The sequence below is a fragment of the Hippocampus zosterae genome, chromosome 20 (assembly GCF_025434085.1).
Source record: "Hippocampus zosterae strain Florida chromosome 20, ASM2543408v3, whole genome shotgun sequence".
NCBI classification, from domain to species: Eukaryota; Metazoa; Chordata; class Actinopteri; order Syngnathiformes; family Syngnathidae; genus Hippocampus; species Hippocampus zosterae.
Window position 1 is genome coordinate 9789666 of NC_067470.1, and position 27835 is coordinate 9817500.

At 44.2% G+C, this 27835-nt stretch overlaps 3 protein-coding genes across 5 annotated transcripts in view; 2 read left to right on the forward strand and 1 right to left on the reverse strand.

Annotated features, from left to right (window-relative positions):
- Positions 1 to 13654, forward strand: part of rbm33a (RNA binding motif protein 33a) — a 30173-nt gene extending 16519 nt beyond the window's left edge. For all 3 annotated transcript variants that reach the window (XM_052054080.1, XM_052054081.1, XM_052054079.1), the window contains exons 15-19: positions 421 to 1128; positions 4007 to 4198; positions 6175 to 6357; positions 6796 to 6884; positions 8933 to 13654. In XM_052054080.1, the coding sequence (XP_051910040.1) occupies positions 421 to 1128; positions 4007 to 4198; positions 6175 to 6357; positions 6796 to 6884; positions 8933 to 8981 (1221 nt within the window). In that variant the 3' untranslated portion in view covers positions 8982 to 13654. The remainder of the gene's footprint in view (positions 1 to 420; positions 1129 to 4006; positions 4199 to 6174; positions 6358 to 6795; positions 6885 to 8932) is intronic.
- Positions 13655 to 17801: 4147 nt separating this feature from the next.
- The window catches only part of shha (sonic hedgehog signaling molecule a), an 11563-nt gene continuing 1529 nt past the window's right edge, over positions 17802 to 27835 (reverse strand). The window contains exons 2-3 of the mRNA XM_052054120.1: positions 22893 to 23154; positions 17802 to 19682 (exon numbers count right to left, since the gene is read on the reverse strand). Coding sequence (XP_051910080.1) covers positions 19024 to 19682; positions 22893 to 23154 — 921 coding nt within the window. The 3' untranslated portion in view covers positions 17802 to 19023. The remainder of the gene's footprint in view (positions 19683 to 22892; positions 23155 to 27835) is intronic.
- rnf32 (ring finger protein 32) overlaps positions 23027 to 27835 on the forward strand; it is an 87420-nt gene continuing 82611 nt past the window's right edge. The window contains exon 1 of the transcript XR_007960274.1: positions 23027 to 23171. The gene's annotated coding sequence lies outside the window, so the exon portion shown is untranslated. The remainder of the gene's footprint in view (positions 23172 to 27835) is intronic.

Genomic DNA, 27835 nt, shown 5'->3' on the forward strand with positions numbered 1-27835 from the left:
AATCACCCCAATGTTTATGATTTAAGATATTTTGTTTATGGCTTGAACTTGGCAAGTTTACTCCAATGCTGAGGCATATTTTCACACAAAATTGAACTGTCGGATTTTCTCAGTGTTCCTGTTCCCGACGTGCTCGATGTACAAATTAATAAATGATCATGTGTAAGTCACAAGCCTCGTTGGCTCTTTCCACTGCTAGCATTAGTCAAGCATATTAGCGTGCTGGAAAGCGACCCCCATTTATTCAAAACCTAATCATGGTCGCTAATGGCAGCAGTCTCTTTACATTGGGGGGAACCGATCAATAGGATCGCTTGATCGTCTGGGGTTTGAACTCTGATTACATTTCAATGTCATGCCCTCTCCAGTCCTCAATTGTAATGGTTGCACCTTTTGTGTTCCCTCCCCGCCGCAACACAGGACCCGGAAGAGGACGAGGAGACCCGCCAGTACCGTCTGAAGATCGAGGAGCAGAAGCGCCTCCGAGAGGAGATCCTGAGGAGGAAGGAGCTGAGGCGGCAGTTGCAGGCGGGCGTAAGGAAGAAAGAGCTACTGGACAGGATCAACACTTCGACACAAAGTGTACCTTCACCGCAACCCACGGCCCAGCAAAACCAGCAAGCGCCGCCCGCCCCGCAGCTTCTGCTGCTCCCGCCGCCACAACAACAGCCACTGGAGCGTCGGCAGCCTCTGCAGCTGCAACAGCAGAGACAACGACCCCAGCAGCCGTTGAATCAGTTGCCGGGTAATCCCAATGGCGTTGCTCAGGCGCAAACCCCACGTCCCAACGTCAAGTCACGCTTGGAGATGGGAAAGGGAAATAGCCAGCAGCCACAGACTCTCAAGCCCGGTCCGGACCAGCAGTGGAGGCAGCCCCCACAAAGCCCTCTGCAACAGCAGAGAAGGACAAGCGGACTGCCGAACGTAAACAAACAAGGCGCTCCCAACCAGTTTGCTCAGATCCCCCGTAAAAACATTCCTGTGACTCCCGCGCTGGGGCCCGGCCAGCCCCAGGCTCAAGGACTTAAACCTGGGGCTAAAAGAACAGTGATGCAATGGGCCAAGCTCGCTGACGGCGAAGGCCATCAGGTGCCGCAGAAAGTCAGAGTGGTCAAACTTTCCGGCGTGGTGAGCAAAGCGTTTCAATTCATTTCATCCCAAATGGGGTACTTTGGGGGGAAACTTAACAAGCGCGCACAGAGACGCGCGTGGTTGTGTAAAACTGCTCTGTCCTTGCATACTGCCCCCCCCCCCCCCACCCGCCCATTTTCAAAATTAGGTCAGCTGGAATACAGAAACGCCCTTGCAATACACAGGGGATAGGTAACGCGCCCTGGCTTGAATTTTGTTTTGAGAGGCTAGAAGAGATTAATTTCATTACCATTCATCTCAGTGTAGATGCGCGCGTGCTCACCGTATGCGACTTTTTTCATGAAAAGGTGAGGGTAGCTTCTTAAAAAAACACACACAAATGGGTAAATTAGCAAACCGTATTTGGGTTGGAGTTCAGTCATTTTTCCCTTGAACAGTGAACATCCGTTGAGGAAAAGTAACTTTTTCGAACCTCCTTTTTCGAATTAGCAAAACAAAATAGGTAGCAAATGTAATCATCGCACTTCATTCACACACGGGCATAAGTTAACTCGGCCCATCTGAGCTCTGTTGCTCGCAGAAACGGCAGAACCTCGTCTCGTTAGGTGATTTAGTGTGCTATCATGAACTTGACTTAATTAACTCATTACCAGTACCAGCCAATTCTAAACCAAGTCTGAAAAGATGTTTAAAAATGTCTTTGGGAGTGAATGAGTTGTTTAATATTATGGAAGGGGGAAAAAAAGAACTATCCCCTCCGCCCCCCCATTGCAACTCTTCCGAAATAGACATTAACCCCCAAATGGAGATAGGTGCTACTAGCGGTGTGACTGAATAGCACTTTTTAAATTTGCTTGGCCTCTTTCTTTTGGGGTTTTTTTTTTTTTGGTTGTTTGTTTTTTAGGTCCTTCAACAAAAGACTACCGCCCAAAAGCCAGACCCCCCCCCCTTTTTTTTCCTCTTCAAACACATACTAAGGGACCGAGTATTGAAGAAGTCCGTTTTCCTGGAATTAATATCTTACCATATCTGCCAAATTTGGAGACCGACAAAATGCTCTTAATTGTACTTTCTGTCTCTATTTGATCTCAGACCCATCTGCCTGATACGAGGACATCTATGGTATCATTTAGGCAAAATTGACGTCTTCCTTCAGAAAGATTGGGGAGCTGATATTTAGGACACCGTGTCTTAACGAAGCCTCGCTACTGCGGGGCATCCGAGAGTCGTGTGACATTTATTTGCAAACTTGGGGGACACCTCATCGCTGCTCTTAAAGGTTGACATCCTCCTATAAGGCCGACTTGTAAATGCTGAATGGTGAGGGGGGGGGGGGGGACTTACTGTGAAGTGACAGTAACCCCAATAAAGCCCACCAGCAATCGTCTTACTTGCCATTTTCTGCTCACTTGATAAGTCACTGCTGTGCGTTTAATTACCCACCAATCTTTATTGAAAAATCACAAAAGGGTGAGCATGTTAAACACTCATACTGATGTTTTGTGTAAGCCTCCCCGTGCCCCCCCGAGGAGGATCACGCTGGCTGCAGATAAAGATAAACGGGTGTCAGCGCCGTAATGGAAACCTGCGACGCGACTATCAGGCGCGCCGCATCTTTGAAGGGTGGGGATAACCACAGATGGAACCGGCGAAAAGATTCTCCCTTCCTCATTGTTCTGCTGTCATCAACCTGAGCTTGACAATGTTATCTGCATTCTCCCCGCACCCCCCCCCCCCCTGCACCCCCGTCATCCCTCCATCACTCCAGTCCCGTCGAGTCGTCCCTCAGGTGCGTGGCAACAAAGGAATGCCAATCCAAGACCCTCGTAATTAATCTTTGCCGCTCGAAAAAGCAAGGAGGCGGAGGTGTGGAGAAAGGGGGGGAGGGGTCAGATTGGGTGGCGCTAGCAATAATACCTGCGCTAAGAAAGTTGCCACTTTTGAGGATTTGGATGGCTTAGGAAAACTGATAAGAGGCAAAGTATATTTTCATCACGGATAATACAAAGCATTGCAAGACACAAAGGCCTGGGGAGGAGGTAGAGGAGGAGGAGGCAGCAGGGGATGTGAAGGGGGTGGGGGGATGGGGTAGAGATCCAGCTGCTGTCGTTCCAGTATAGTGCAGCTTAGTATTTGATGGGCGCGATCGGGTGCCATGATTTCTATAGGGAGGATTAATCCATTTACTCAACTGTGGGGTTGAGGGGGGTGGGGGGGGGGGTTGCCGTTCGCAGATATCGCCTCTTTTCTTGCTGCGTATTGATCTGTCACATTTCTCCGCTGAGTCTCGCGCAGGAGACGACCTTCAATTCCTCCGCGTGCGTCCCAGCTGCAACTTTATTTCAGAGTAATCGATGCGAGTCGATCGTTACGCAGCGCCGTCCGTCTCAAGCCCCCCCCCCACCCCCCGTGTCCTTTTATGAGGAGACAATAGGGCATGTAAAATTATCTAAATACATTCATAAAAAAAATTATGTAAAAAAAAAAATCACATTTGCATTTCGTTGCGCTCTTTTCGAGACACCCCAAAATGCTGCCAAAGCCTGTCTCAGAAGGAGTTGGTGTGAAGTGAGTGTTTTTAAAAATGATGCAACTCATCTTTAAGAAAAGCTTTGGATGTGATTGAGATGCTAAGTCTAACCTGGTTGCATTTTTTCACAGTCATCCCAGAGCTATTTCACATGTAATGTCACATCACATTGACAATACATTACCGCTACATTGTTTTCGGGTCATTGTGGTACTTTTACAGTTGAAACGTTTCAAGTGGGCAACCCGAAACTCTGTTGGGAGTTTGCTGGTTCTGTTTTGTCCATTTTGGAAAAAGAACCCCCCCCCCCCCCCCCACACACACACACACACACACACACAAACACACACACACACTCAAAAAATGGATTGTCATGCCTTGCAGCCTGGAAAGGGCCCGGAGACCACGGCTTTCCCAGTACAGCAGCAGCAGCAGCAGTCAACCGGCTGGCCAGAAAACTCTCTCAGACAGGGCGTCCAAAGGAAGGTCACCGTGGGGGGCGGACAACAGCTGCACGGTGCGGGCGTGATGCAACAGGTGTGCCGAGGGGGTATCGGCAACCTGCAGCAGAACAGGGTACGTCCTCGAGTGTCCGACCAAATGCCGCAGGGCGCACAATGAACTAACAGGTGTTAGAATTTTTTCCCCCCAGTTTCTTTTAGATTCATGGCCAGGTGATGTTTTTCATTGAAATATTCAGTACTGTATTTTAATACGATTTGCATATTCGGATTTGGGTACCAGTTTGGGTGATATACCGTATTGGCCCAAATATAAGACGGCTCTGATTATAAGACGACCCCCTCTTTTTCAAGACTCAAGTTTGAAAAAAGACTTTTTGAACACCAAATTAATTTTTATACAGAAAATAATTACACTATATCTGAGACAAATGATTATAACAATATATTTGAAAGAAAGGGCATGTTATTTTGGCTCACTCAAACCTAAAGTGCAATGACATTCGTAAATGAATGGCTTCTGGTTTGTGAAATGTAAATTACTTCATAACTTCTCCTCAGCTGCCGGTTAACTTGGCCGATCTTCGACCCACTTTTCTCCAGATTGTCATGACGTTTCTCCATTTTCTGTTATCTCTTCTATTATTTTCTTCCTCTTTTCCTTATGACCGCAATTTTTATTTTTCTTCTTCGTGCTACCGCTATTTTTATTTTTATTCTTATTCTTCGTGGCAGGGGTTCACTTTGGCCTGGGGAGTCAATTTCAACATTCGCTTCAATGATATCTGGCGCCATCTAGCGTCGTGAATGGGTATAATGTCTAGACCCCGAATATAAGACGGCCCCCACTTTTTCAATCTTGTTTCAATGCAAAAAACACCATCTTATATTCGGGCCAATATTGTATAAACGGGTGTACATAAATATTCTGGGATGGTTCTTAACTCATTCACTCCCCAAAACGTTTTTAAACGTCTTTTCCGACTTGGTCTAGAATTGGCTGGTACTTGAATGAGTTAAATGAGCACGAGAGGTCGTGGCTTGGTGCTCTTTTTTTTTTTTTTTCTCCCATGACCCACCGACCTCATGACCTAATTTCAGCAATGTAATTGTACGAGGGCTGCCACTTATCAAAGCAATACAACTGACTGTTGCTTGGCCCATTGGAAAAAATTATGTCCCACTTGTGACTTGCAGTATGGGACCCCTGTGATCAGCGAGCCTCATTCGAACAGTTCTCTTGGGCAGCCATCCGGTGTCCACTCTTGTTTTGTACCACGGCCCGCTTTTAGGCAAGGACATATTTTTGACGGACCATCGTGGCCGCGGCGCAGTGATGGCCGCCGTCTCATGGCGATTGGACTGTCGCAATTCGTGGGGAGCCAGCGTAATCAAGCCGGCAGCCACAACAGTTGTTTATAAGGCTACTACGCAACGTGCCGTGAGGCTCCATTTCCAAAATAAAAATTGGAATAAAAATCGCATACCGGGGTCGCGCGGGATTTTTCACTTAACTGAATTTGATGGATTCATTTCATGGTTGAAAGAGAAGCGCTCCGATCTTAACTAAATGCCGCCATTTGCGGGCACGTGACGTCGTACGGTGGTAGTCATGAGACAAGACGGCGTGCCAGGTGTATTGACAAGCAGAAAGCAGTGTTTCACGGGTAAGGGGCTACATCAGGTCCCCTTGGCCTCGCTGCACGTTTGTCACTGCCAAGGGCTGCCGTCACACATTCGTATGCTGACAGGCTAAGGCAGCCACCAGAACAAACTACGCACACAGTGCTCCCCCCTTTCCCCTCCTTCACCCCACACCCCCATCTTCCGCTGGATCCGATGGAAGATACCGCTCACTCGCGGGCTCGTCGTATGAAGACATGCCAAGGCGCGCGCATCATGAGCTGACGTTGATGTTCTCTGTAGAAATATGATAAGTCAATCACAGGAAAGTCAGCCATGTCTGACGTGTGCAAAGAAAGCATCGGCGATCCCCTTTCGGGATCACCGTAGCTCTGAGGATTGAAACGTCAGCATGGCTGAGAAGAAAGACTTGGACTCACATTAACCCCCACCACCCTCCCGTTGCAGGTCGTCATGCCGGGCCGGGGAAGAGGGGGCATCATTCACGTGGGTCGAGGAGGTCCAATGGGCGCCCGGCAAGGCCTGAGGGTCAGCGAGAATCAACGGCGCACCGTCACCATTGAGGGCCTCTCATCGTCCACCACTGACGTGCAGCTGCAGAGCCTTTTAAGATCCATTGGCCCGATAGAGGTAAATATCTGTTTGGAAATGATGTACTTGTGATTTGCTGTTCTAAAGCTCGACATAAATGTCTTCCTTGAACTTAATTGAACACAATTATTCTTATATAAGCATGATAAAATTTGTCATATAATTGGAAATATTTGAATAACGTGAATGAGTGGGCTGAAAACAGTTGGAAATATCAAAAGTCCTTGAACTTGACCTTGCAGAATGTTCCGTGTATTCATGAGTTACAGTTGAACCTCATTTGAATAACAAAAGCCCAAACACTTTGGATTTCCAGTTTTCACAACTGTCATATTTTCTTGGGTGGTCTCACAGCGCCCCCTGTTGCTCAGATTCAGTAGCTCTACTTGCATCAATCCAGTCCAAGGAACTCATCTCTTTCCCTTCACAGCCCTCTTGGCATGGTTTTAAAGAGTCTTATTTTATTTTTTGTTGCAGATGTTCAGAATGATACCTCAGCAAAGGAAAGCAGTCGCCACCTTTTCAAGCCCCCAACATGCCGCAAGTTTTCAAATGAGCTTCCATAGGTAATTCACTCATTTGACTTCATATGAGTACAGTGGAACCTCCACAGCTAAGAGTTTTTCCAAACTTTTCGGGGGAAACGTTGCCCCCTAAGATTCTGTGAGACATCAGTGCAGCCCTCGGGATGTAAAATATCAGCCAACTTAAGAGGATTCATTGAATGTGCAGTTTGCTTTTGACCACCCTTAAAGAAGGATAACGAGGTGGTCGAGGAGAAGTTAAGTGACGAAGCAGAATGCGAGATTAAAAAAAAAGAAAACAAATCATGCTGAAATTAGCGCAATGTAAAGCCGTCCAATTTAAATACGTCAGCACTTTGTCATTGCCGAAGTCCTTTTGACCAGTGTTAGTCCGCTGCCATGGAGATGATCAAGCAGAAGGCCTGGTTCACTGCAGCGTCATTTAACACCGATACCTCCGGTATTTTTTTTTTTGTTTGTTTGTTTTCAACTCCCACTGTCTTGACAGAATGCTTGGCCTGGGCTGGTAATTTTGGTTGCCGTCCCCTGGCTTATGGATAGAGCGAATGACAGTGACATGATCTATTATTGTGTCACGGATCATCTGAAAATGCAAATTTCCTCCACAAAATGTTCCTTTTGTCCAATCGTCCGTAAACACATTCCTTAAATGAACATGAGCTGTCAAGTTTACGTGGCTCGGCTCGTTCCTATTTGTTGTTACGCCCCATCCAGCTCTTTCATTTACGGTCTTTTCTGCACTATAAGGCAATTTGGAGTATAAGGCACACCTTCAATAAATCTCCTATTTTAAAATTGTTTTCATATATAGGGCGCACAGCATTACAAAGTGCATAGAATAGAAGCTACAATAGTGGCTGCGTTTGCGCTATGCAGCCATTAGATGGAGCTATGCCGGAAGTGGGAAAAATACGGCCCGCGGGCCGAATCTGTCCCGTTGGTCTTTTTAATCCGACCCGCCGAAGGTTGGTCCACCATTAAGGTTCGATGTGAATGATTGCATTCATTTCAATTGGACTTGTAATGACGGGCATTTCACCGCCAGGTGGCGAATTGACTTGAAGTTGCAGAACGGGGGGGATCTTTTCGACCACCTAGGACCTCTGTATTGCTCTACTTCTACTGGTCTGATCACGACCCATCTGCAGCAATGCACAGGCTAAAATAGGTCATCAACAACACTGTTGTCATTTAAAAAAAGTATATTAATACAGTACTTTCATGCTTTTGTTCTGTTGATGTTTAATATGGACTGTCAACAAATGCATTTTTTTTAATGTACCATAGCTCGTGCTGACCTGGCCCTTCTGTCAAATTTTAAAAGTCAATGCGGCCACCGAGCCAAAAAGTTTGCCCACCCCTGAGCTATGCTAAGGGAATACAATACAGTACAGCTTTATTTATATAGAGCCTTCACAATCTCTGCAGCTCTAACAATGAGAAAACTGGTCACAAACATGGACATGAAACGTATCAATCCAAATGGCATTACAAATCAACGAATGAAAGGCAAACGTTATGAAGACAATTGATGCAACGAAAAGGCACACAAGCAAATTTCTGCAAAGTGTTTGAGGCTTGGAAGTCTATACTGCGAGTGAAAAGTTTCCAGCTTGTATATGAAGCGCTGCTTTTGCAACGTGGAAATTGGCAGGGTATTCTTTTTACCATGTTCATCGCAACTGACGAGCAAGCAATCAATATGCTCATCCCCGTTTCGACAAATAGTCATCAGAGGTGTCGGAAAATGGCGACGGCGTTGCCGCTTTGGATTTTGTGCAAATGAGCGCGGCCGTGGTTTTGACTGATGCAATGGTTAAATTCTGCCTAGCGCTCATGACAACATTCAACTTTTTGCAAAATTTTACTCTCCTCGACTGAATTGCGACAGTTTGGTCTCGGGAACAAATCGTCTCATCAGGCAGGGTTTGACTTTGGAGGTTCCACTATCGCCGTGTTAACATCGTTGCGTTTCACATGCGTTACTATTTCATGGATAAGAATGTGTGGTTCCGTAGTCCCCTCGCCCCCAAAAGTCACTAAACATGGTTGTTACGCTCACCACACAGGCACATGATTGATTTGTCCCACATCGATGTGAAGCTGATTGACGGATGAGGGGAAGCGCCTATGATACTCAACGAGCTCCACTGTTCTACCCCCAAACCCCTCCCGATGCGTCCCCACCCTCACCCTACCCCTTACCCCTTAACCTCATCGTACGACGCGTTGCCTCTGCCATGTCGGCAGTCAGTCAGCCATCATGTCTGCAGGCAGGTGTCGTCCTTGGAACAGTCTGACACTACATTAGCATGCATGATTACCGATGTCCGTCAGAGAAAAATGACACTGGAGACGCAATTTGGTTTTGTACAGCACATGTGGACATTAAGACACAGGGGTAATGGTTGCTCCCATGCGCCTGAACATGACATCATCACACGAAATTTGCATTGACAAAACGAACTCGGTCATGCCGCCCCGGCGGAAGTTGTAGGAGTCCGTGCTTCGCTCTAGGTGGCGGCATCACATCACTTATTTTGAAGCGGCTGACTCATTAAATAGTAATTGTCTCTCTGACCAGCACGTGGCGCTGTTCAGTTCACCAAGAGCTTCTTTTGACTGACTTTCCACACAGATATAATAGCTTGGGTCATTATATCTTTTAGTTATAGAGAACAGAACCATCGGGACTTGCTTTTTTTTTTAATTGGCGGTTGTGCGTTGTTGGTTTGTGGTTGGTGTTTTTTTTGTTTTGTTTTTATCATTTTTAGGATTGATATAAGCAAGGATGTTGGATATTTCTCTTTGTATGCATTGGCTTCCTGCTCTCATAAGTTGAATCATCAATGAAAGTATCCCGACGGTTAGGTGACTTAACAGAGGATTGTGAAGCGCAGAGTAGCCTTATCTTGGGGAGGGGAGGGGGGGGGGGGTTCATAAGAAGTTCATAACGAACGCCATCGGGAAACTTGATGGATCTTCAAGGAAACGTCAACCGCAGGCGCTTTATAAAGTTTTTGCTGCCGCCGTTTCATTTCAGGGCTCTGACCAATTGATTTCCCACAAAATTCCAAACCACCAAACAACCGTTTTTAACCTGTGCGGTTTCTGATTTCAGAGGTCTCACTGAAATACTGATTTGTGGAACATTCCACCATAATTTTACAACATACCCTTGAACACAAGTGTCACATGAAAGTCGAGAGGGCTGTCGGGGGGGCAACCATTATCCTTACAGAAATATGATGTACATATCAGGACATGATCCAACACCGCCGCTTTGTTGGGCATTGTTAACTTGTGTGCTGTGTCAGGTTGAAGGCATTTTTTTAATATCAAATGTCCAAGTGTAAATATCTTTTACTCTTTGTTTGTGTCAAAACGAAAGGAAAAAAATGATGACTACATTTCTGTTCATGAGTTGAGAGAGAAAAAACAAGATGTCTTTTTTTTGGTGGGGGGGAAATAAAAAAAAGATGGCCAATATAACCGTGATCGAGCGGGTATGTGAAGCCGGTTGAACTTCAGCCTGTGTGACGTCCATGTTTGTGCTGCGTTGTAGCAGGTAGCTGTCATATATCTGTGTTCTTTCCAGATGTCTTTTCCATATTCCAAATTGCTTCTTTTAGCACTCCACTTTATGTGGGGGTAATCCTCACCTCAAGGGGGCGGGGGGTTTGACCTCCTGACCTCATCTACCTCACAATTTATAAGGGAGGTGCCACTGAATGTCGCGAATTACAGACAATAGAATACTAGCAAAAGGTGAATGATTTTATGGGGGGGGGATGATTCCCTAGACATTTTTTTAGGCTTGGTTGAACGTGAAGCTGGCTAGTTTTGTCAGTTCTTTTGTACGTTACACACAGGAAGCGAGCTGTAAATCTTGTCCCTCGATGTTGTTTCGATTTTTGCGGCGTGATTCTCTAGTCACGGCTAATGGTAATGCAGGATGTAGATTCGAAAAAAACTGTTGTAGGACCTCAATTGGTCGCTGCATAAGCAGGGACGCAATGCCAGAGTAGGATGCCCCTATGCCGACAGTCGGGGCAAAGCTTAGCATTTTCCCTCTGTTGAGATCAAAGTCAGTAAATAATGTATCGAAAAGATTATCCTGAGTACCGTATTTTCCGCACTACAAGGCGCTTCGGATTATAAGGCGCACCTTCAATGACTGGCCTATTTTAAAAACTGTTTTCATATATATGGTGCACCGCATTATAAGGCGCATACAATAGCAGCTGCGTTTTGGCTATGCATACACTATATGGTGCTATGCTAAAGGGAATACAATACAATACAGCTCGATTTATGCAGAGCCTTTGCAAGCGCTGCACCTGTAAAAATGAGAACTGGTAACAAACATGGACATGAAACATATAAACAAATGGCTTTACAAAACAATAAATGAAAGACAAAGTTATATTGACAATTGATTCAACAAAAAGGCACACAGACGTTTGGCCTCACATCCACAAGGGGCGTCTTCCTTTGTTTAGTCAGTAGTTAGCGATGCTTTTGGTATTATCTTCCCTGCTTAATATAATACAATACATGCTGATTTATATAGCGCTTTCACAACAGCGGCAGCTGTAACAAAGCACTTAACAAAAGAGTTAACATAAGTAAAATAATAAACACAACACATAATGGCCTTGCGGAGCTCACACGGTGTGTTGGCGAATGCGCATGTCAATTAGTGTCGGGCAGAACCCTTTTCCGTTACAATTGGCTCCTGCCGCTAGATGGAACACTAACAAGGAAACAACTCAATGGGGGGGATATAAAGCGAGTTACAGGCTCTTTATATTAGGCCTATCAGATTATAGGGATGCACTGTCAGCTTTTGAGAAAATAGAATGCTTTTAGGTGCGCCTTATAGGCCGGAAAATACGGTCATTATCCGGGGGGGGGAGATGTCCGCCAATCAGGAATACACGTAGCACGGTAGTGCCACTCACAGGTCCGTCTTGGTACTACAACAGATAGTTGTGATTGTCGGTGAAGCTATCATGTGTGGTGTCGGCCGTCTCGAGTCCACCACATACAATACGAACATTCGGCTAATGGGTACAGATTTATTATTTTTTTAACTAAGTTAATTTTTTTCCCCTCGTCGTGTGTGAGATATGATGTCAAAAATCAGTATGTGTGTATCTTGCTCGAAAGCTCAAACAGTCGCGACTGAACGCCGACCCACCTGTAGCCACGAATCGCCATTGACTGGCGTTCTGTCGCTTTGCTCCTGCCTGTGTGGATGTACTTTGAGAAAAAAGTTCATGAAGAATCAATTGGTTTGAATAATTTAGTGGTATTTCCCCTCTGTGACCAAAAACACACCAAAAAAGCCTTAATCCGAGTGTGGCGTCGTCAAGGGTATCATGACCACAGTTATTTGTGGGTTGTGCATGTGAAACTTGAATTGTCAATGTTCTACATTTGTTGTCATGAAATGAATTATTATTACTATTCCTTTTGTTTTGAGTTGAACAGACATTGCAAAGGTTCCTTTTTTTTCTTTTTCTGTTCAATGTTTGTGCTAAATCAAGTGGATTTTTTTTTCTTATTTTACGATCAAGTACTGACGTTGCTAGTCAGAGTAGTTACTACGACAAGACAGAAAGCTCTTGCAATGCCATAGCAGATTCACATTGAATCGATTTGTACCTTGTTGATTGAGGTATTATTCTTTTTTTACACATCATGCACTTTTTGTTTCTTTTGATAGAACGTTTCACTCACTTGAGCAGAGATATGCGAAGGTTTTTGAAACCAAATCATTCAAAAGTTATACTATTTGCACCGACTGCCGTTGGATCTTAAACGTTTCTCTACGCTGTGCTTTAACAATTTTTTTTCACCCTCCCTGCCAGGATCGTTTTGATGATCTGCAAGTATTTTGCTGAAATATTAATGAGATTTGTTTCTTTAGGTCGCTGTCCCTTCCAGATCTGCAGCCTGGTGGTCTTTGAGATGCTGTATTTCCTCAAATAGTGGCCTCTGAATAGACGCAACCCTTTTTTTGGACCTTTTGGGGTGTACCCTAAACTACCTCGCACATTTTTGCTTTCTTGAGCCCAATGCTGTTGCTAACCAAAACAGCAGCACCTCTTCAAGCCTGTAAACCAGGGCTCACCACCTCAGTACTTGAGGGCCCCACATCCTTCATTCTTTCGATGTCTCCCTCCTCCAACACACCTGATTCAATGATCGGGTTCCTTAACGGGTTTCTCACGAACTGGGGGTGGACATTTAAAAAAATGCAGGATAGCAGGCCTTGAGGACCAGAGTTGGTGACTCCCTGTTTTAACAGACTCTCAAGTGAATTAAAATAAATCTAGCCCCCCCCCCCATCCACCACCACCACCGCAAGCCACTATATGAGGAATTACGGTCGTCGTAAAAATGCAGTGTTCATATCATTGTTGAACAATGATTTCATGATGGGTCCGCTCCTCTCATAACGGCAAATGGGTTGTCACTTGAATAGCGCTTTTTTACCTCGGGTACTCCCAAGCGCTTCACACCGTTACCTCATTCACGTATTGATGACGTAGCATCAGGAGCGACTTGAAGGGGGGTCGGGGGGGTCCAGTCTCATGCTCAAGGACACTACGGCATGGTCGCAATGGCCGGGGTTGGGAAACCATTCTGCACTGAACCATGCCACGTATTAAATAGTAATGTTAATGTTTTTATGTCTTATGTAATGTATGTTGAATTAAGGCTAGGGAATATTTGTCCAATTGTTTCCTAAATTACGATGAGTAAGTGAGGGTCCCCCCCCCCCCCCAAATAAAACTAAAAATGGTTCTAATCGTCTGTGTTCAGTTGAAATTAGGTAACGCCACAAGCTATTGCGCCAAAACACGAAATATTTAAAATTAATCATGCCACATGAAAAATGAAGAGCTTCGGAGAAGCGAGTCAGACAATGGCTAGGTGGATAATTTTGAAAAATACATGGCTTTGTGCACATGATGGAACATGCGAGGGAACTTTTTAAATTTTTTTACATCATTATCTCATAAAAAATAAATGACTTGCAAATGATTTAGGGAACAAAATCAGGTCAGTCTCCTTGACACCAGTTTCTGTTTTGGATGCCGGTGCCATCTCATGGGTATCTTTGAGCTTTATACAGGTAGATCGCACAGAAAAATGTATGTCAATATTTTTTGGGGTTGGGGAGCAAATAATGGCGGATGGGTTCCAAAATGATTCCCACAAATGGATGCATTTCCAAATAACAAACCTAGAAGAGCAGGTGTTACTTCACTTATTTGTCTCCTGATGACCAGAGTCAATATGATTTTGAAGCGATCTTAAATCTTTATTTACTTAAAAGTCGAACACAAAACGTCAAATGTGACCAAGAATACCGAATTATGTTGAAGGCAATGTCATTATCTCTTCAACATAAACATGTTTTCAATCTTGTATTTTTCCCCGCCTCACTTGAACTTATTACCACCTGTGCCCACAGGTGTCGCAATTTCTTCGCCATTAATCTTACTTTTCCCCTTCTCTTCAGCCCTCCGGAAGTCCTTTTTGCCGTCTTAACCGTAACACTCACTTCACAGCAAGCTCCAACACACGCGGTGTGCATCGACGGTGCGCTTTTAGTCCCTCACCGCTCTCATTTCTTTTCCTCACACGTTCCTCCCCATTTTTTCCTCGACGATGGTCTTGTTCATTAAAGACTTTTGTATCGAGCAGGGTGGCCCGGCCCCCACTGGATCGCCAACAGTGGATATGGAGCAGACTGGTTTTCTCTAAAAGCCACTGTACAGTTCTCATAAGACTTGACGCACTTTTTTGACATTCACCATTATGGTGGTTGGAGGGGTTTTTTTCTTTCTCTCTTTTTGTGAAACATAACATGCTGCACTTGTTACCCGGTGTAGATGACTCACTTTGTGGAAAAGCCAACTTGAATTTTGAAGCAAACTGAACTGGTTTAACGTGTGTCCGTACAAATGTTTTGACATGAAAAACACCAAAATCGACGTGCATTTTTTTTATTGAATGTACTGAAAGATGTCTATTTTTTAAAAAGATTTTTAAAAGACATGGAATTGTTCAATTTGAGATCACAAAGTGGAAACAAAACAATTAAAACTCTGACACATGAAAATGGTCAATTGTTCTTGGTGTGGACTGTGCTTGAACAAGACTTTGATGGATGGATACATGCTATAATCTGGTAGGTTCTTGCCGTACAAGGGTCAGCGCTAGTCCTAATTTACATTTGTATGAGAGTTTAGAAAGTTCGCAATTTTGTACTTTATATTGTCTTTTCTCACACTATAAGTCAAAGTAACAAAATATGGTCAACAGCAAATTTTAATCAGATGTTTTTGTGTCCCTAAATGTATTTTCCCCTAGCACATCCCATTTTTGAGTTTTTAAATTTGACCAATGGAAGCTTCCAAAAGACTATATTTAACAAGCATTGTAATTTATAGCTCACATTTCGGGAAAAAAATCACCTCTTCCTAAACCTAGTCGTTAATTTATCAATGGTACTAAATATATTACATATGATGTTGTTATTATCATGATGAAACCCTGATTTGCTACAGAAAAAAGTGACAGATGTGGAATCAGAGCAACAAAAAAAAATCGAGAAGAGTTCATGTGGATCTCCAGTCAACACATTTTTACAAATTTTTTTTAGTCCGTGTTCTCATAACATTAAGAATGTTTTTTTTGGGGGGTGGGGGGTGGTTAATGCCGTGTCGGCTAATGAGCCAAATGTGAAACCAGAACGATATCTTGTAACTAATATTTTTTTTTCTTTAACTTAAAAGTACAAAATGCCGTCTCGTATTGTTAAATGATGACACAGTCAGCTTCCCCAGTGTGACGATAGTCTTTGCCAAGTCAACTTTACGGTTGTAAGCGTTGCGTTGATGTATCTAAGGAATTTAAAGCATGCACTTGACTGTTGCTGATTGCTAAATGACGCCTTATCACTTGAAAGGGCTTATGGCAACACAAGATAAAACACGCTCTATTCCTTTTTTGTCCAAGAAAAAATAATGGCTCCCTATTTTTCAACACAGCGTCTTAAAAAATAATAATAAATTGGCGGATGTGTGTCTCATAGGACAATGAATGAAAACATCCGGATATTGAAAAAGAAGTCTGACATTTCGGATTTGAAGCCGCCATTTTGGGTGCTCTTACTGTGGAATTCATGCTAATGAGGCCCAATTGGAATTTGGTACCCTCGGCAGATGGCTGTCAACTTGCTGAATGTTCACCCCAAAGACTTTGTGGTCGACAGCAGAATTTATTCCAATCACTGCAGCAAGTGGTCAAGGTCCTGAAGTCGCAAAACAGCCCCAGACTGACTGTGAGATAATTGGCTGGAAGATCTAAAACAAAAGTTGAGATAAACATGCAAAATACATTTTTTTCTCATGACTGTATGCACAAAAGAGCCATCCATCTTATGTGACGTCTTTTGGCAGGGGGAGCAACCGGAGGAGAAAAAGCAAAGGAGGAGTTTTTATTTTTGTCAAGCAGTTGTGTTTTTGCCGAATGCCAGACAGTCGGCCTTTGCAAAAAGTCAACATTTGTGAAAGGCCCTCTCTCTCTTTGTTGCAGTCGCGTTCTCTCTCTCTTTTCTCTCGCTCTCTCCTCTCCGTTGAACTGCGAGGCAGACTCCAGGGCCCCGGGAGGGATTAGACGGGAGGGTCTGTTTACCTGCTGCCAGGAATGCCGCCCCTCATTCGCACATGCTTTTGTATCCGCAGGCAGGGATCCTCGGGGTCACACGCGGGCGGCTGAGATGGACCACCGTTCACCCCACCCACGCACCCACTCACTTGGGGTGGGGTGATGGGGGGTGAGGTGGGAGTTCCACCTCACAATATCAACAAGTACACACAATGTGGGTGACCTGAGAGCAGGGCGTGGAATCCCTGCTCGTGTTGCAATTCTTTTTCGTCGTAGTCGTTTGGTTAACCTTGGTAGAAAGGTTACCTTTCCTTTTAAAGAGTACTTTAAGTTGACATATAATAATCAAAGAAGTCATCTGAATATCCTATATTCTAGCAAAGATATCGGATTTCAAAATTAGAAAGTAAAAAAAAACAAGCAAGTATGAGCACGAGGGCTTTTACAGTTCTATTTATTGCACAGGTGTGCCTTTGACTGCCCACAATAGGTCACAGTCGAATCAGGATTTTCATATGCCCCACTTGTGAGGTGCCAAGGAGAAATGCTCACTAACACAAAATTAAGCATTAACTAAGAAATTACGTCGCTTTATTTATTTCTTTATTTTTAACAATTTCCCAACTAAATGTTCTCAGGAATGTCACGGGCCCTAAATTTGTTCGCATGTTATCAAATTCGGTCATCTTGTTAAATATTTCGGCGTTACCCATTTTTTGTCTTTTCATAATTTGGGTAAACCGAAACAATTTGCACTCAACGCTCCTATGTTGCACTACCAAGGGATTCCACAAGGTGTCGTCTTTGCCCAATTTTAAACGCCAAACTCTGCCAACGAGTACCGCTTAATCTTTGCTAAAATCACCGACCCGCCCCACCAAGCCACTTTGCGGCCTCAATTTGGTCCCAAACTGGCGATTGATGACGTTTGCCGACGTCACGGCGGTTTTAATAAGCTTGTAAAGCCTTCCGAGGGACCCAACAAGCACGCGTTGTGTGTGCCGAGATGGAGGTTATTTGCACAGGGCAAAGCTCGTCACATTTGACGAGAGCGCTCCACATTTCACAAGCACGCGAAAGGTTTCTCAAAGTCCAACATGTCCGTTTTTTTGGAAGCCACACGTTATTGTTTTTTCCCCCTCTCTCTTTTCCCGCAGACTCCTCGATTTTTATTTAACCGTTTCCGTTTAACAAATAACACCCCGCCCGCCCCTTCCATTCAAACAGAGACATTTAACAACTCCCAAGTTTGAACACAATTTCTTTATCATAATTTTTTCGTAATAAACATATAAATAATAAACTCTAGACATTTGTTGTCGACTCATCGCCCTGTTATGAAAGTTAACTACTAGCCGCATATATACAGTATACATATATATATAGTATGTATATATGTATATATATATACTGTATATATCGTATGTGTGTGTCTGTGTGTACAAACTGCATCTCTTTAAAACTATTTCCCTATGACTATTATTACAACTGAAAATATGGAGGAAAAAGAAAAATACATATTTAGTACATTTACATGAGTTACTTATCAATTTATTCATTGAAACAGTACGGCTTGGAACTGTTCTCGAATTGTCAGAATCTGCATTTGTTTTTTTTTTTTGTTTGTTTTTTTTTCTCAGAGGAAAACGAACACAAATCAAATAAAAAATAATAATAGCAACACAAAGTCAAGAATGCAGACATGAGGCAGAATGTCTGTCCGTCTCTGACAACCCCAAAAAATACTCTTTTTTTTTGTTTTGTTTTTTAAAATTTTCCAACACTTTTTCCACAATACTACTCTATTTAAATTAAAATATATTCTCATGTCTTTACACTATTTCAAATTCGGTAGCGATCTGTCAAAATCTAATTTACAATTCTGTGTATAAAAATATAATTTATGAAACCCCGCCAAGTGTGTTTCTTCCCCCAAATATAACAGTCAGTTGGACACGCACGCACACACTTACACTCGCGCAGGCGCGTGTGTGCGCGCGTGCACATGATGAACATTACAACCTGTCATGAGTTACCTTCGTCTTCTTTGCCACTATTGACCTTTTTTTTGTCTTTTCGTTGTTCGTCGGTCTTGCATCGGACACATACAAAAATAGATTATGCACACTTTTCACCGCAGCCATCAGTTCGTGTGAGAATAAATTATTCAAACTTTTTCTCTCTTTTTTTAAGGCTCCATTCATTCTTTGAAAGGGGGGGACGCGTCGTCATCATCATATCGAAAAGTCACAGAAATAATAAATATCCCGTCATCGACTCCAACTGCATGGGGCCTTTGTCGAGTTTTTTTTCCTCTTTTAATTATTATTATTTAATCTACTGAAGAGTCCTACATGTATTTTTATTTGTATTTATTTTGAATGTCCGTTTGCGTGTGTGTGTGTATATGTGTGTGCATGTGTGAATGTGTATGTGTGAGAGAAATAGAGTCTCGCTCTCAAGTCTGGTTTCAGCTGGACACGCCGAGTGGATGCAAGGCGCGGGGGTCCAAGAGCCACGTTCCTAAGTGATAGAGCACCTTGGAGTACCAGTGCACGCCGTCTTCATGCGTATAGTTGCCGGCCTGCGAGCCGGAGAACACCGATGAGACCCAATGGGCGAGCCGGAGCGGGGCCAGGGCCCAGTGGGCTAGTTCATGGCTGCTCACCACGGCGTAGCAGGACGCGAGCACCCGGTCCACCACCAGCGTGCCCTGCGCGGTCACCGGCGCGTACGAGCCGACGTGTACCACCGTGGAAACCCGCGCCACGGTCACGGGTCGGAGGCGCGCGCCGTACGGCACCAGTACCTCCTGGCCCGGCCGCACCTGGCTGGCGAACACCGCCGAAGCTCCGCGGGTGGAGTTGGTGACCACGAAGAGGAGGTGCGCCGCGGTCAGCGTGATCCGATGGCCCGCGTCGGTCTCCACCACGTGGAAGAGCCGCCGCGTGGTCGAGTCGCGGTCGATGAACGTGAGGAAGTCCGTGAAGAGGAGCTTGCCGTCGCCGTCCGCTGCCAGGACCTTGTCCCCGCTCTGCAGGTCCTTGATTGGCTTGGTGGAGCCGTCCTGGAGGGTCACCGTGGAGGATGCTGGGAAGCAGCCTCCGGATTTGGCCGCCACGGAGTTTTCTGTCAACGTGGCCACAACCGACTTTAGTATTAATATTCGACATTACATTGGCCCGTATTGGCTGGATTTAGTCAACTGCAGATGTTGGTTTAACCCTTTCCTGCACCCTGTAACCTGATAACACGATAAGCAGTCCACTGTAGTAACTGCTCACCCTGAAACGGTTAATGCGGTTAAAATCTTGTGAATGAGAAATGCTTTAAAAAAAAAAAGTAGTTGTTGCTGTTTTGGTTAGAGACAGAATTCCAATCCCCTCAACCGAGATTTGGATTTTCGATATCAACAGAACCGAGCCTCTTTCGGAATTATTTCCCCAATCATGCATCTTGCCCTTTATGTAATTACGGGTACTCAACTGCAGATAGGGGAAGGCGTATTTGGCGCTTCATTGGATAGTGAATGCAAGATTTCAAACAATTCATTTACAATTAGCCAGATTCCACATTTGTGTACCCCAGTAGGTGCTGCTGCTTTGGTTAGCAACATACTTCAAATGGGCTTGAACATTCCCCCAAAGGTTCCTGAATACAGTCAAAAAAATAATAATAAAAGAGCATTCCTTGTCTCTTTGCCCCTCTGTGCCGGATGTGTATTGGCCCGCTCCAAATAGTCTGAGCCTCCCAAAAAAGCCTGGGCTCATCTACCAATTAAAAAAAAACCCTAATAAAGAGCGGCCATTGTCATTCAAAAACATCTTGTGGATGACCATAGAACTTTTTTTTTTCACGCTCCCTCCCTTCAACCTTCTCCCTCCCTTCTATATTTGCTCAGGTGCAGGGACCCTCTATGTGACAATTCACACAAACAGGCAACTCACCACTGACTATTTACCCTGCGAGGCTCTCCACTTGTAGATTTGAATTTAAATGAGGGCCCCCGGACTCCTTAAATGCTCGCGCCCACGTCCCCCTGTCTGCAAGGATGCTTTGTGACTTGTCTTGATGACAATAATTTTGGCCTTGGTGGGGAGCTCTTCACATACCAGTCTCTAGGATCACACTTTCTTGGAAGAGGAGGTGTGCTTGCGCTCAGAATTTGAGGGGGGCTTTTAATCTTCTTTTAAGATTCACGGACATGAAATAAGGTGCAAGCCCGCAAACCAGATTTGGCCTGAGCGACTGGACATTGTTGGTTGGGCAAATCCTTTTGGTCAAGTCACCTGACCCACAAATGCCATGTCGGGCGCCCGGCCCACAAATGTGATCACTGAATGATTAATAGGGCCTTTAGTTTAAGACTCATGAACAACAATCAATGACTGGAGAGTTTCCTGATTTGTGAGGAATATATATTTTGTATATGTATAAAGGACCACATCCAACGACAACCAATTTGAATGGAGAAAATTCACAGACTGACAAAAAACAGATTTTTTTTGGGGGGGGGTATTTATCTATTTATTTAATCTAATTATACATTTATTTATTTGTTATTAAACCTTTCATCCACCCTGTCACCCTGCCCACTGTAGTAGCGGCTGTCCCTGAAAGGGTCAAGCGGAATCTGTCCCCCTGTTATTTCAAGAAATTGTGCAGTTTTACATAATACAGAACTATTTTTGCCCAATTATCTTTTTCTTTTATCACTATGTTTTTTGTTGCTGTATTTGCTTTTTTTAAAAATCTGAGATAATGACTTCCTTCTCATGACATTTTAACATTAATGATGTTGTTGTATATATGTGCAGGACTACATCTACATAAAACAATGATTTGGATGTAGAAGATGCATGGACTGTACCAAAACAGGTAAGAAAAATGTATCATTTGGAATTGTTTTTGCTGAATTTTAAAATATTTTATTTTGTTGATTTTTGTTGCTGTTCATTTTATAATTATGAAACGGCTTCTTGAAACGTTTTCGTGTGTCTCATCATGCTAAACAATAATAGAAATTGGTCTTAGGGGCCAATTTCGCAGGGGCCACATTGGGAATGCTCTAAATTTGTAGACGTCTGGCAAGACTCAAGTGCAAAATTTGGTGCGTTTTTGAGATTGCTGAAGTCCTCACAATGGAGATTGATTGAGCGGGATCAGAAGAATTCAAGCGCTTGTTCTTTCCATCTTTATCACATACATTTCAGTTAAACCAAATTTATTATCACACAGAGACTACTGAAGGAAATACAAAATGAAGCCACTAAATGCCAATTTAATTCATTGGAAACAAATCCATCATGCCATCATCCAAAGAAATTCAAGAATTCCAAAAAAGTCAATGAAATCGATCAGACTAGAAAAGTTTACAAAATAATTTCCGGGACTCTGAGGCTTCAGCAAACCACTGTCAGCGCCATTATCCATAAATGGATAAAACTGGGCGCAACGGCAAACATTTCCATGAGTGGTCAACCAGCTAAAATTACTCCAAGAGTGCAACAACGACTCATGCAGGAGGTTTGAAAAGAAACTAGAACAATACCCAAAGAATTCTAGACCTCGCTGGCTGGAACTGATGAGTCAAAAATTGAACTTTTTGGAAGGTGTGTGACCAGTTACGTCTGGTGTAAAAATGTCACAGCATTTGATTAAAAGAACTTTATGCCAACAGTGAATCATGGTGGTGGCAATGTGATCTGTGGCTGCTTTGATACCTCAGGACCAGGACAACTTGTTGTGATTGATGGGACAATAAATTCTGTTGTCAACCAGAAAACCCTGAACGAGAATGTTTGACAATCCGTCTACGCCCTCAAACTCAAGTGCTCATGGATCCAGATTTGAACCCAGTTGAGATGCTGTGGTGTGAATCAGTTCATGTCAGAAAACCCTCTAAACCCTTTGCGAAGTTGAAGCAATTCTCCGAAGAGTGGGAAGGGTGGCACAACCCATTATTCGGTTGAGGAGCCAATTACCTTTTCACATAGGATCAGACAAGTTTGGATTTTTAGAAAAAATATTTGTGTGTGATGAATATCCAAAGAATACAAAAATCTTCACAATCTACTGAGAAACTACATTCCGATTCAATCTCATTTGGATTATAATTATTATTTTTTAATATGTATCAGAGTGTCATTTTTCCGATTTTAACTTTTTAGTTCAACTGAAACAATACCAGTGGCGCCCTAACCGAGATTCTCAAAATAGGTAAGTTTTTGGAAAAAATGTCGAAAAAAATGGCACTTATTTTTCCATCATGTTCATAAGAATCATAATAATACTGGTTGTGTTTGATCACAAAAGCTTTGTCATCATCGTGCGGCGTACCTGCTTTCACCGAGCAATGGATATGGGCTTTGGATTCATAGTAGACCCAGTCGAAACCAGCCTCCACCGCCAGCCTGGACAAGGTGCCGTACTTGCTCTTGTCGCGGTCCGACGTCGTGATGTCCACCGCCCGGCCCTCGTAGTGGAGGGACTCCTCGAAGTGGTGGCCGTCCTCATCCCAGCCCTCGGTGACCCGCAGCTTGACACCGGGCCATTGGTTCATCACTGAGATTGCCAGCGAGTTCAGCTTGTCTTTGCACCGCTGCGGACAAGACAAAGGTGAGTTGGATTTAACACACATGCAACACCGCTGACTGAATTTGTTGATGTCGCTGCGTAGATATTGTAGATTCCACGTTGCTGATGTAAAAACTGCAATCCCCCCCATTGCGGAACTAATGGTCAACCGAGAAGGAGTGGAATGTCCTCTCACTTGAGTTGGTACCTCCAAATGTTTTTTGCCCCTACAAATAGTTCAGAAGCCATTCATGATCCCTGAAGGATACATTTAAAGACTACATCCTGCTGTAGCTCTCAAAAATATGAAAACCAAACCGATGCATTTTTGCCCCCAAAATCAGCACCCTTTGTTACCCAATTTCTGATGCGAATCTCTTACTGGCCCTGGAACATACAGTACCTTGTATCTTGTTTACCCCAAGAAAATGCTCCTTTAGTACCCACAGAGTTATAGAAGTTTACAATAGATTCAGATCCACCCTTTTATTCTGGCAGGGTCGAGTTTGTACCCTCGCCAGTAGGCCTTTTACAGTCAGTGAACACCCCCAAAAATAGTCCTTCAGCACCTTCAGTTTGTTTTTAGATTAAGGTCCTGGAGTTTTTTTGAAACTTGAAAAAGTGCAAATAATGACCAAACAGTCCAAATAATTATAGCCTGGTTAGATTTTGTATTTCAAGGAGTGGATTGCCTGCATTATTTCCTCTTGCGCTGGATTTGTACCCTTGTCACCAGAGTCTTCCTGTCAAGGGACATATGATGTATGTATCCTAGAAAAGTGTCTTTTAGGACCCCCAACCTGACTTTGGAATTGGGATCTGGAGGATTTTGACCCTAGGAAAGTTACAAGCATTGACCTGGTACAGAACTCACTGCCTACTTACAGTATACACCTATTTCTGACATTGTCTTTATTTCTGGTCACAAAAAATAATGTATGGAATCGAATTAGTAGCATTACTTGTACCTTGTAGGGACCCAAATCGGCACCTACCATCCCCCTTCGATGGTACCTGCATCAACAGACTCTGCTAATCCATTTAATTAATCAACACTTGACTTTTGCAGCTTGGGAACACACCTTGAATCCTTTTGGCCCCCTCTTTGACGTTACGTTAGTCTCGAAAGAACCTCGAGAGACAGAAATTGTCACTTACTGAGCCCATATTTACCCTAAGTGATACGGCCTGGGAATGTTCTTTTTACCCTATTTGCCGCCAGAAAAGAGTCTTTTGGCCCACTCAGAACTTGTTCTTCTGATTGGGGTCTGTAACATTTTGACCCAGGAAAAGGAACAGTTTAGATTGTCCCATGCTGTGCCGCAATTTCGGATAGGGTTTTTACCCTTGACAATAGACCGTGTTTCCCAGCCTTTATTGAGCCAAGACACATATTAAACGAAAGAGAAGCGGCAGTAAAACAGGCCAAAATCCAGGTGTAAGGCAGGGCAAAACACGAGTTGGATATCATTCTCACTACTACATTTGTACAGTTTGAGATTAGGAGCATACTTGTGCTGGAAATGTTTCTATTGGAGTGAGGTACTTGGATAATTGTGGTACACAAATTTAAATGGTAAGTTTGAGGCCCATTTTGGGGTCCTAGGAAAGCGTTTATAGGGTTTAGTTCAAAACCGTGGGGCAGTGGTCCCCAACTTTTTTGTGTCACGGACCGGTTGAGACAAGTACGTGCGACCGGCAATCTTTTTTTTTTCCCTCATTGCATTTAAAATTCCAGTTTTAGCCCTTTCATGCACCCTGTTACCTGATAACATGGTAAGCTGTCCACTGTAGTAATGGCTGTCCCCAAAAGGGTTAAAACAACGGTACTTGAGAACGAAAGTAATTATAGAGTAATTCAACATTTTATTAACTTTTTTTTGCAAATTCCTTTTGTATGACAAATATAGAATAAAATAAAATAACAGTGACTTACTAGCAAAATGACAAATTCTGAATAACACATATATTATGTGATCGTAATAATACTGAAATTATGATCTTACATATGGCGTTAGCATCATTGCTATGTGCTAATGTGACACGATTGATTGCTGCTTTCATCCGTTGGCTGCCGGCTTGTTATTAGAGACTAAACTGCGAATGTTTACATGGCCAGCAAAACTCTGCTTGCATTTTTTACCGCCGCTTCTTTCATTTCTTGGCAGATTCTGTTTATTTCAACTTTCCCAACAGAGGTTAAAAGGAGGGGTCCAATTTGCTAGAGTTGCGCATATTTGCCACGTCACCTCTGATGGAGTAAATTTGCTCACAGCTCGCAGACCTGTCTCTGTGCAGACCGGTCCAAAACGGGCCAAGACCCTGTGCTTGGGGACCACTGCCGTTGGGTACTGAATAGTCTTTGGGGGACAAAATGGACTCAACTGGTTCTCCCTTTACTCTACATTTTGGGGTGTTGGCTTCTCATTCTGTAACCCCCCCCCCCCCCCCCATGTTGCTTATTGCTGGTTCTGATTGATTTGAGATGAACCCTTTCAGGGACAGCGGTTACTACAGTGGACAGTTTATCATGTGATCAAGTTACAGGGTCCATAGAACGGTTAATAACATACCTGTATACTTTTCTTGCTGGAAAATGCACCATTTGAGTCCAGTACTTGGCCCAAATGGGTACATGGATATAAATGTTAGTTTCGAGGTTCACGTTGGAGTCCTGTGAGAGCTTTTATTGGGTTTAGTTCAATACCCTGGGTTACATAATGTTCTTCTTGGGGATGTACCATAAAGGCTACTCTTTTAAGATTCGGAGATTGAGTTATATGCATAGGGTCTCCATACGATGTTCATCTCTAGCTCTGTCTGCACGGCTGAGGGCCGGCGTGATGTTTAAATGTGAGCTTGCATTTTTATTTCTCATCTCCAAGGAGCACCGTCAGAGGGCACATCTTGGATAAAGGGGAAGGGGGGGAGGGGGCGAGCGGGAGAGCCCACAATGAAATATTTATAAGAGCCCACATTCGCTTCACTGCTCTATAACATATGGGTCTGCATGGGAAGGTATGAGCAGCCCCCCCCCCACTCCACCCCCCGGCCTCCCTCCACCTTTATGATTACGTGCCACCGAACGCAGCACCGCTCATATTATAAGGGCAGCAGGTGATCCTTAGGAATGAATTTGTAGTTTGGTCAATCAGTAAAAGTCGTCCCCCCCCCCACCCCCCTCCCGTGGGGCTCAGTGAGGATGCTTCACCTTCTGCAAGACAACTTTTCTCCACACTTGAGTGATATGTCAAATAAAAACATCACAAAGAGGCTTTTCATGGGACCACTTTCATTATTCTAGCCCGGCAAAGGGATCGAGGTGGGTGGTGGGGGAGGTGGAGGGGGAGGTCGTGAGGCACCTCCGTAAGACGCCTGCTGAATGACAGACTTGTGATAGCCAAGGTCCCATTTTCTACTATAGTGCGCACACATATATCAGCGGCTGCAGCTTTATGACGATATCACACTTGTAGAATGCGCTGCATTAAACGCAGAAGGCAAAGGGGGCGCAAGGGGTGTGTGGGAGGCGTGGAGGGAGAGAGAGAGAGAGAGACATTCCAAGTGAGCCGTAAAGGGCGCCTATTTATTAATTCAGCAGGTCGTGTGCCGCAAATTAAGCCCAATTCTGCTCAGCCCACCGTAAAGCCCCCCCCCCTCCCCCGAATTTCAGCTCCGGAAAGGAGGGGGTTAAAGTTGTCCAACAGCCAACCTCTTAATCTGTTTCACAAATGATTTGGTTGGAAGAAACACTTCTCAGCTACCTGTCAGCGCAAACAGCCACTTTGACAACCGTGTAGGGGTGGGCGTGGGGTGTGTGTGTGTGTGTGGGTGATTTCACGCTTAATTAGCTCCTGTCAATTAAGTCTCACTTCATAATAAAACGACAAAGAAAGTCCATCCGTAAAACGACCGATCGGTCGTTCACTTAGCGTGAATCGGGGCTGAAACGACGCGACTAATGACTTTATTTAGTGCACTCCCGTCAGGAAGCTTACGTCGACCGTTCGGCTTGCGTCCGCCAACACAAAATGCATCCCCCGGACCCCCCTACTCACATTTAAGCCCCACCACATTCATGCGTAAAATCCCGTGCGTAAAAGTCCCACGGCGAGCGGCTTCGTGCGTAAAGCCGCGCAACACCGGCACTGTAGACATCTTAATAAGCCCCATGTGACCGTGCTTATGCGACGGACACACAAAGTGGCTACTTTTTGGTCTGGAACCATTTTGGAAGAAAAACGCCAACCATTTTAGCAGCTTACCATTAAAAAAAATTAAAGCGCTACGGGCAGTGTAGATTTGGTGCTCTGCTGTCATTTTATACATTTTTTTTTCAAATGCCAGACTCATTTTCTCGGCCGTCATTTGGACCATATCGTCCCTCGAGTTGCGTGCGTCGCCCCCGGCGAGGAGATGCGATAATGGAGGGAGGAACGCCGGGGGTGAGACTCGAGCGAGCGACCGCACGCACGGTGAATATTTCATCTCTTATTCCTCAGCTCCCGTCTGACCCTCATCAGGACCACCCCAGCATCACATCACGACCATCAGTCAAATCAATCTTGGGGGGGGGGGGGTTCACGCCAAATTTAATTTTGTATCATTTTACGTCTGGATAGTGACCCAGACCCGACCCTGCCGCCCCCTCCCCCACCGAATAATGCACAAAGGCCACCCAAAAACACATTTTGCTTAAATCCCCG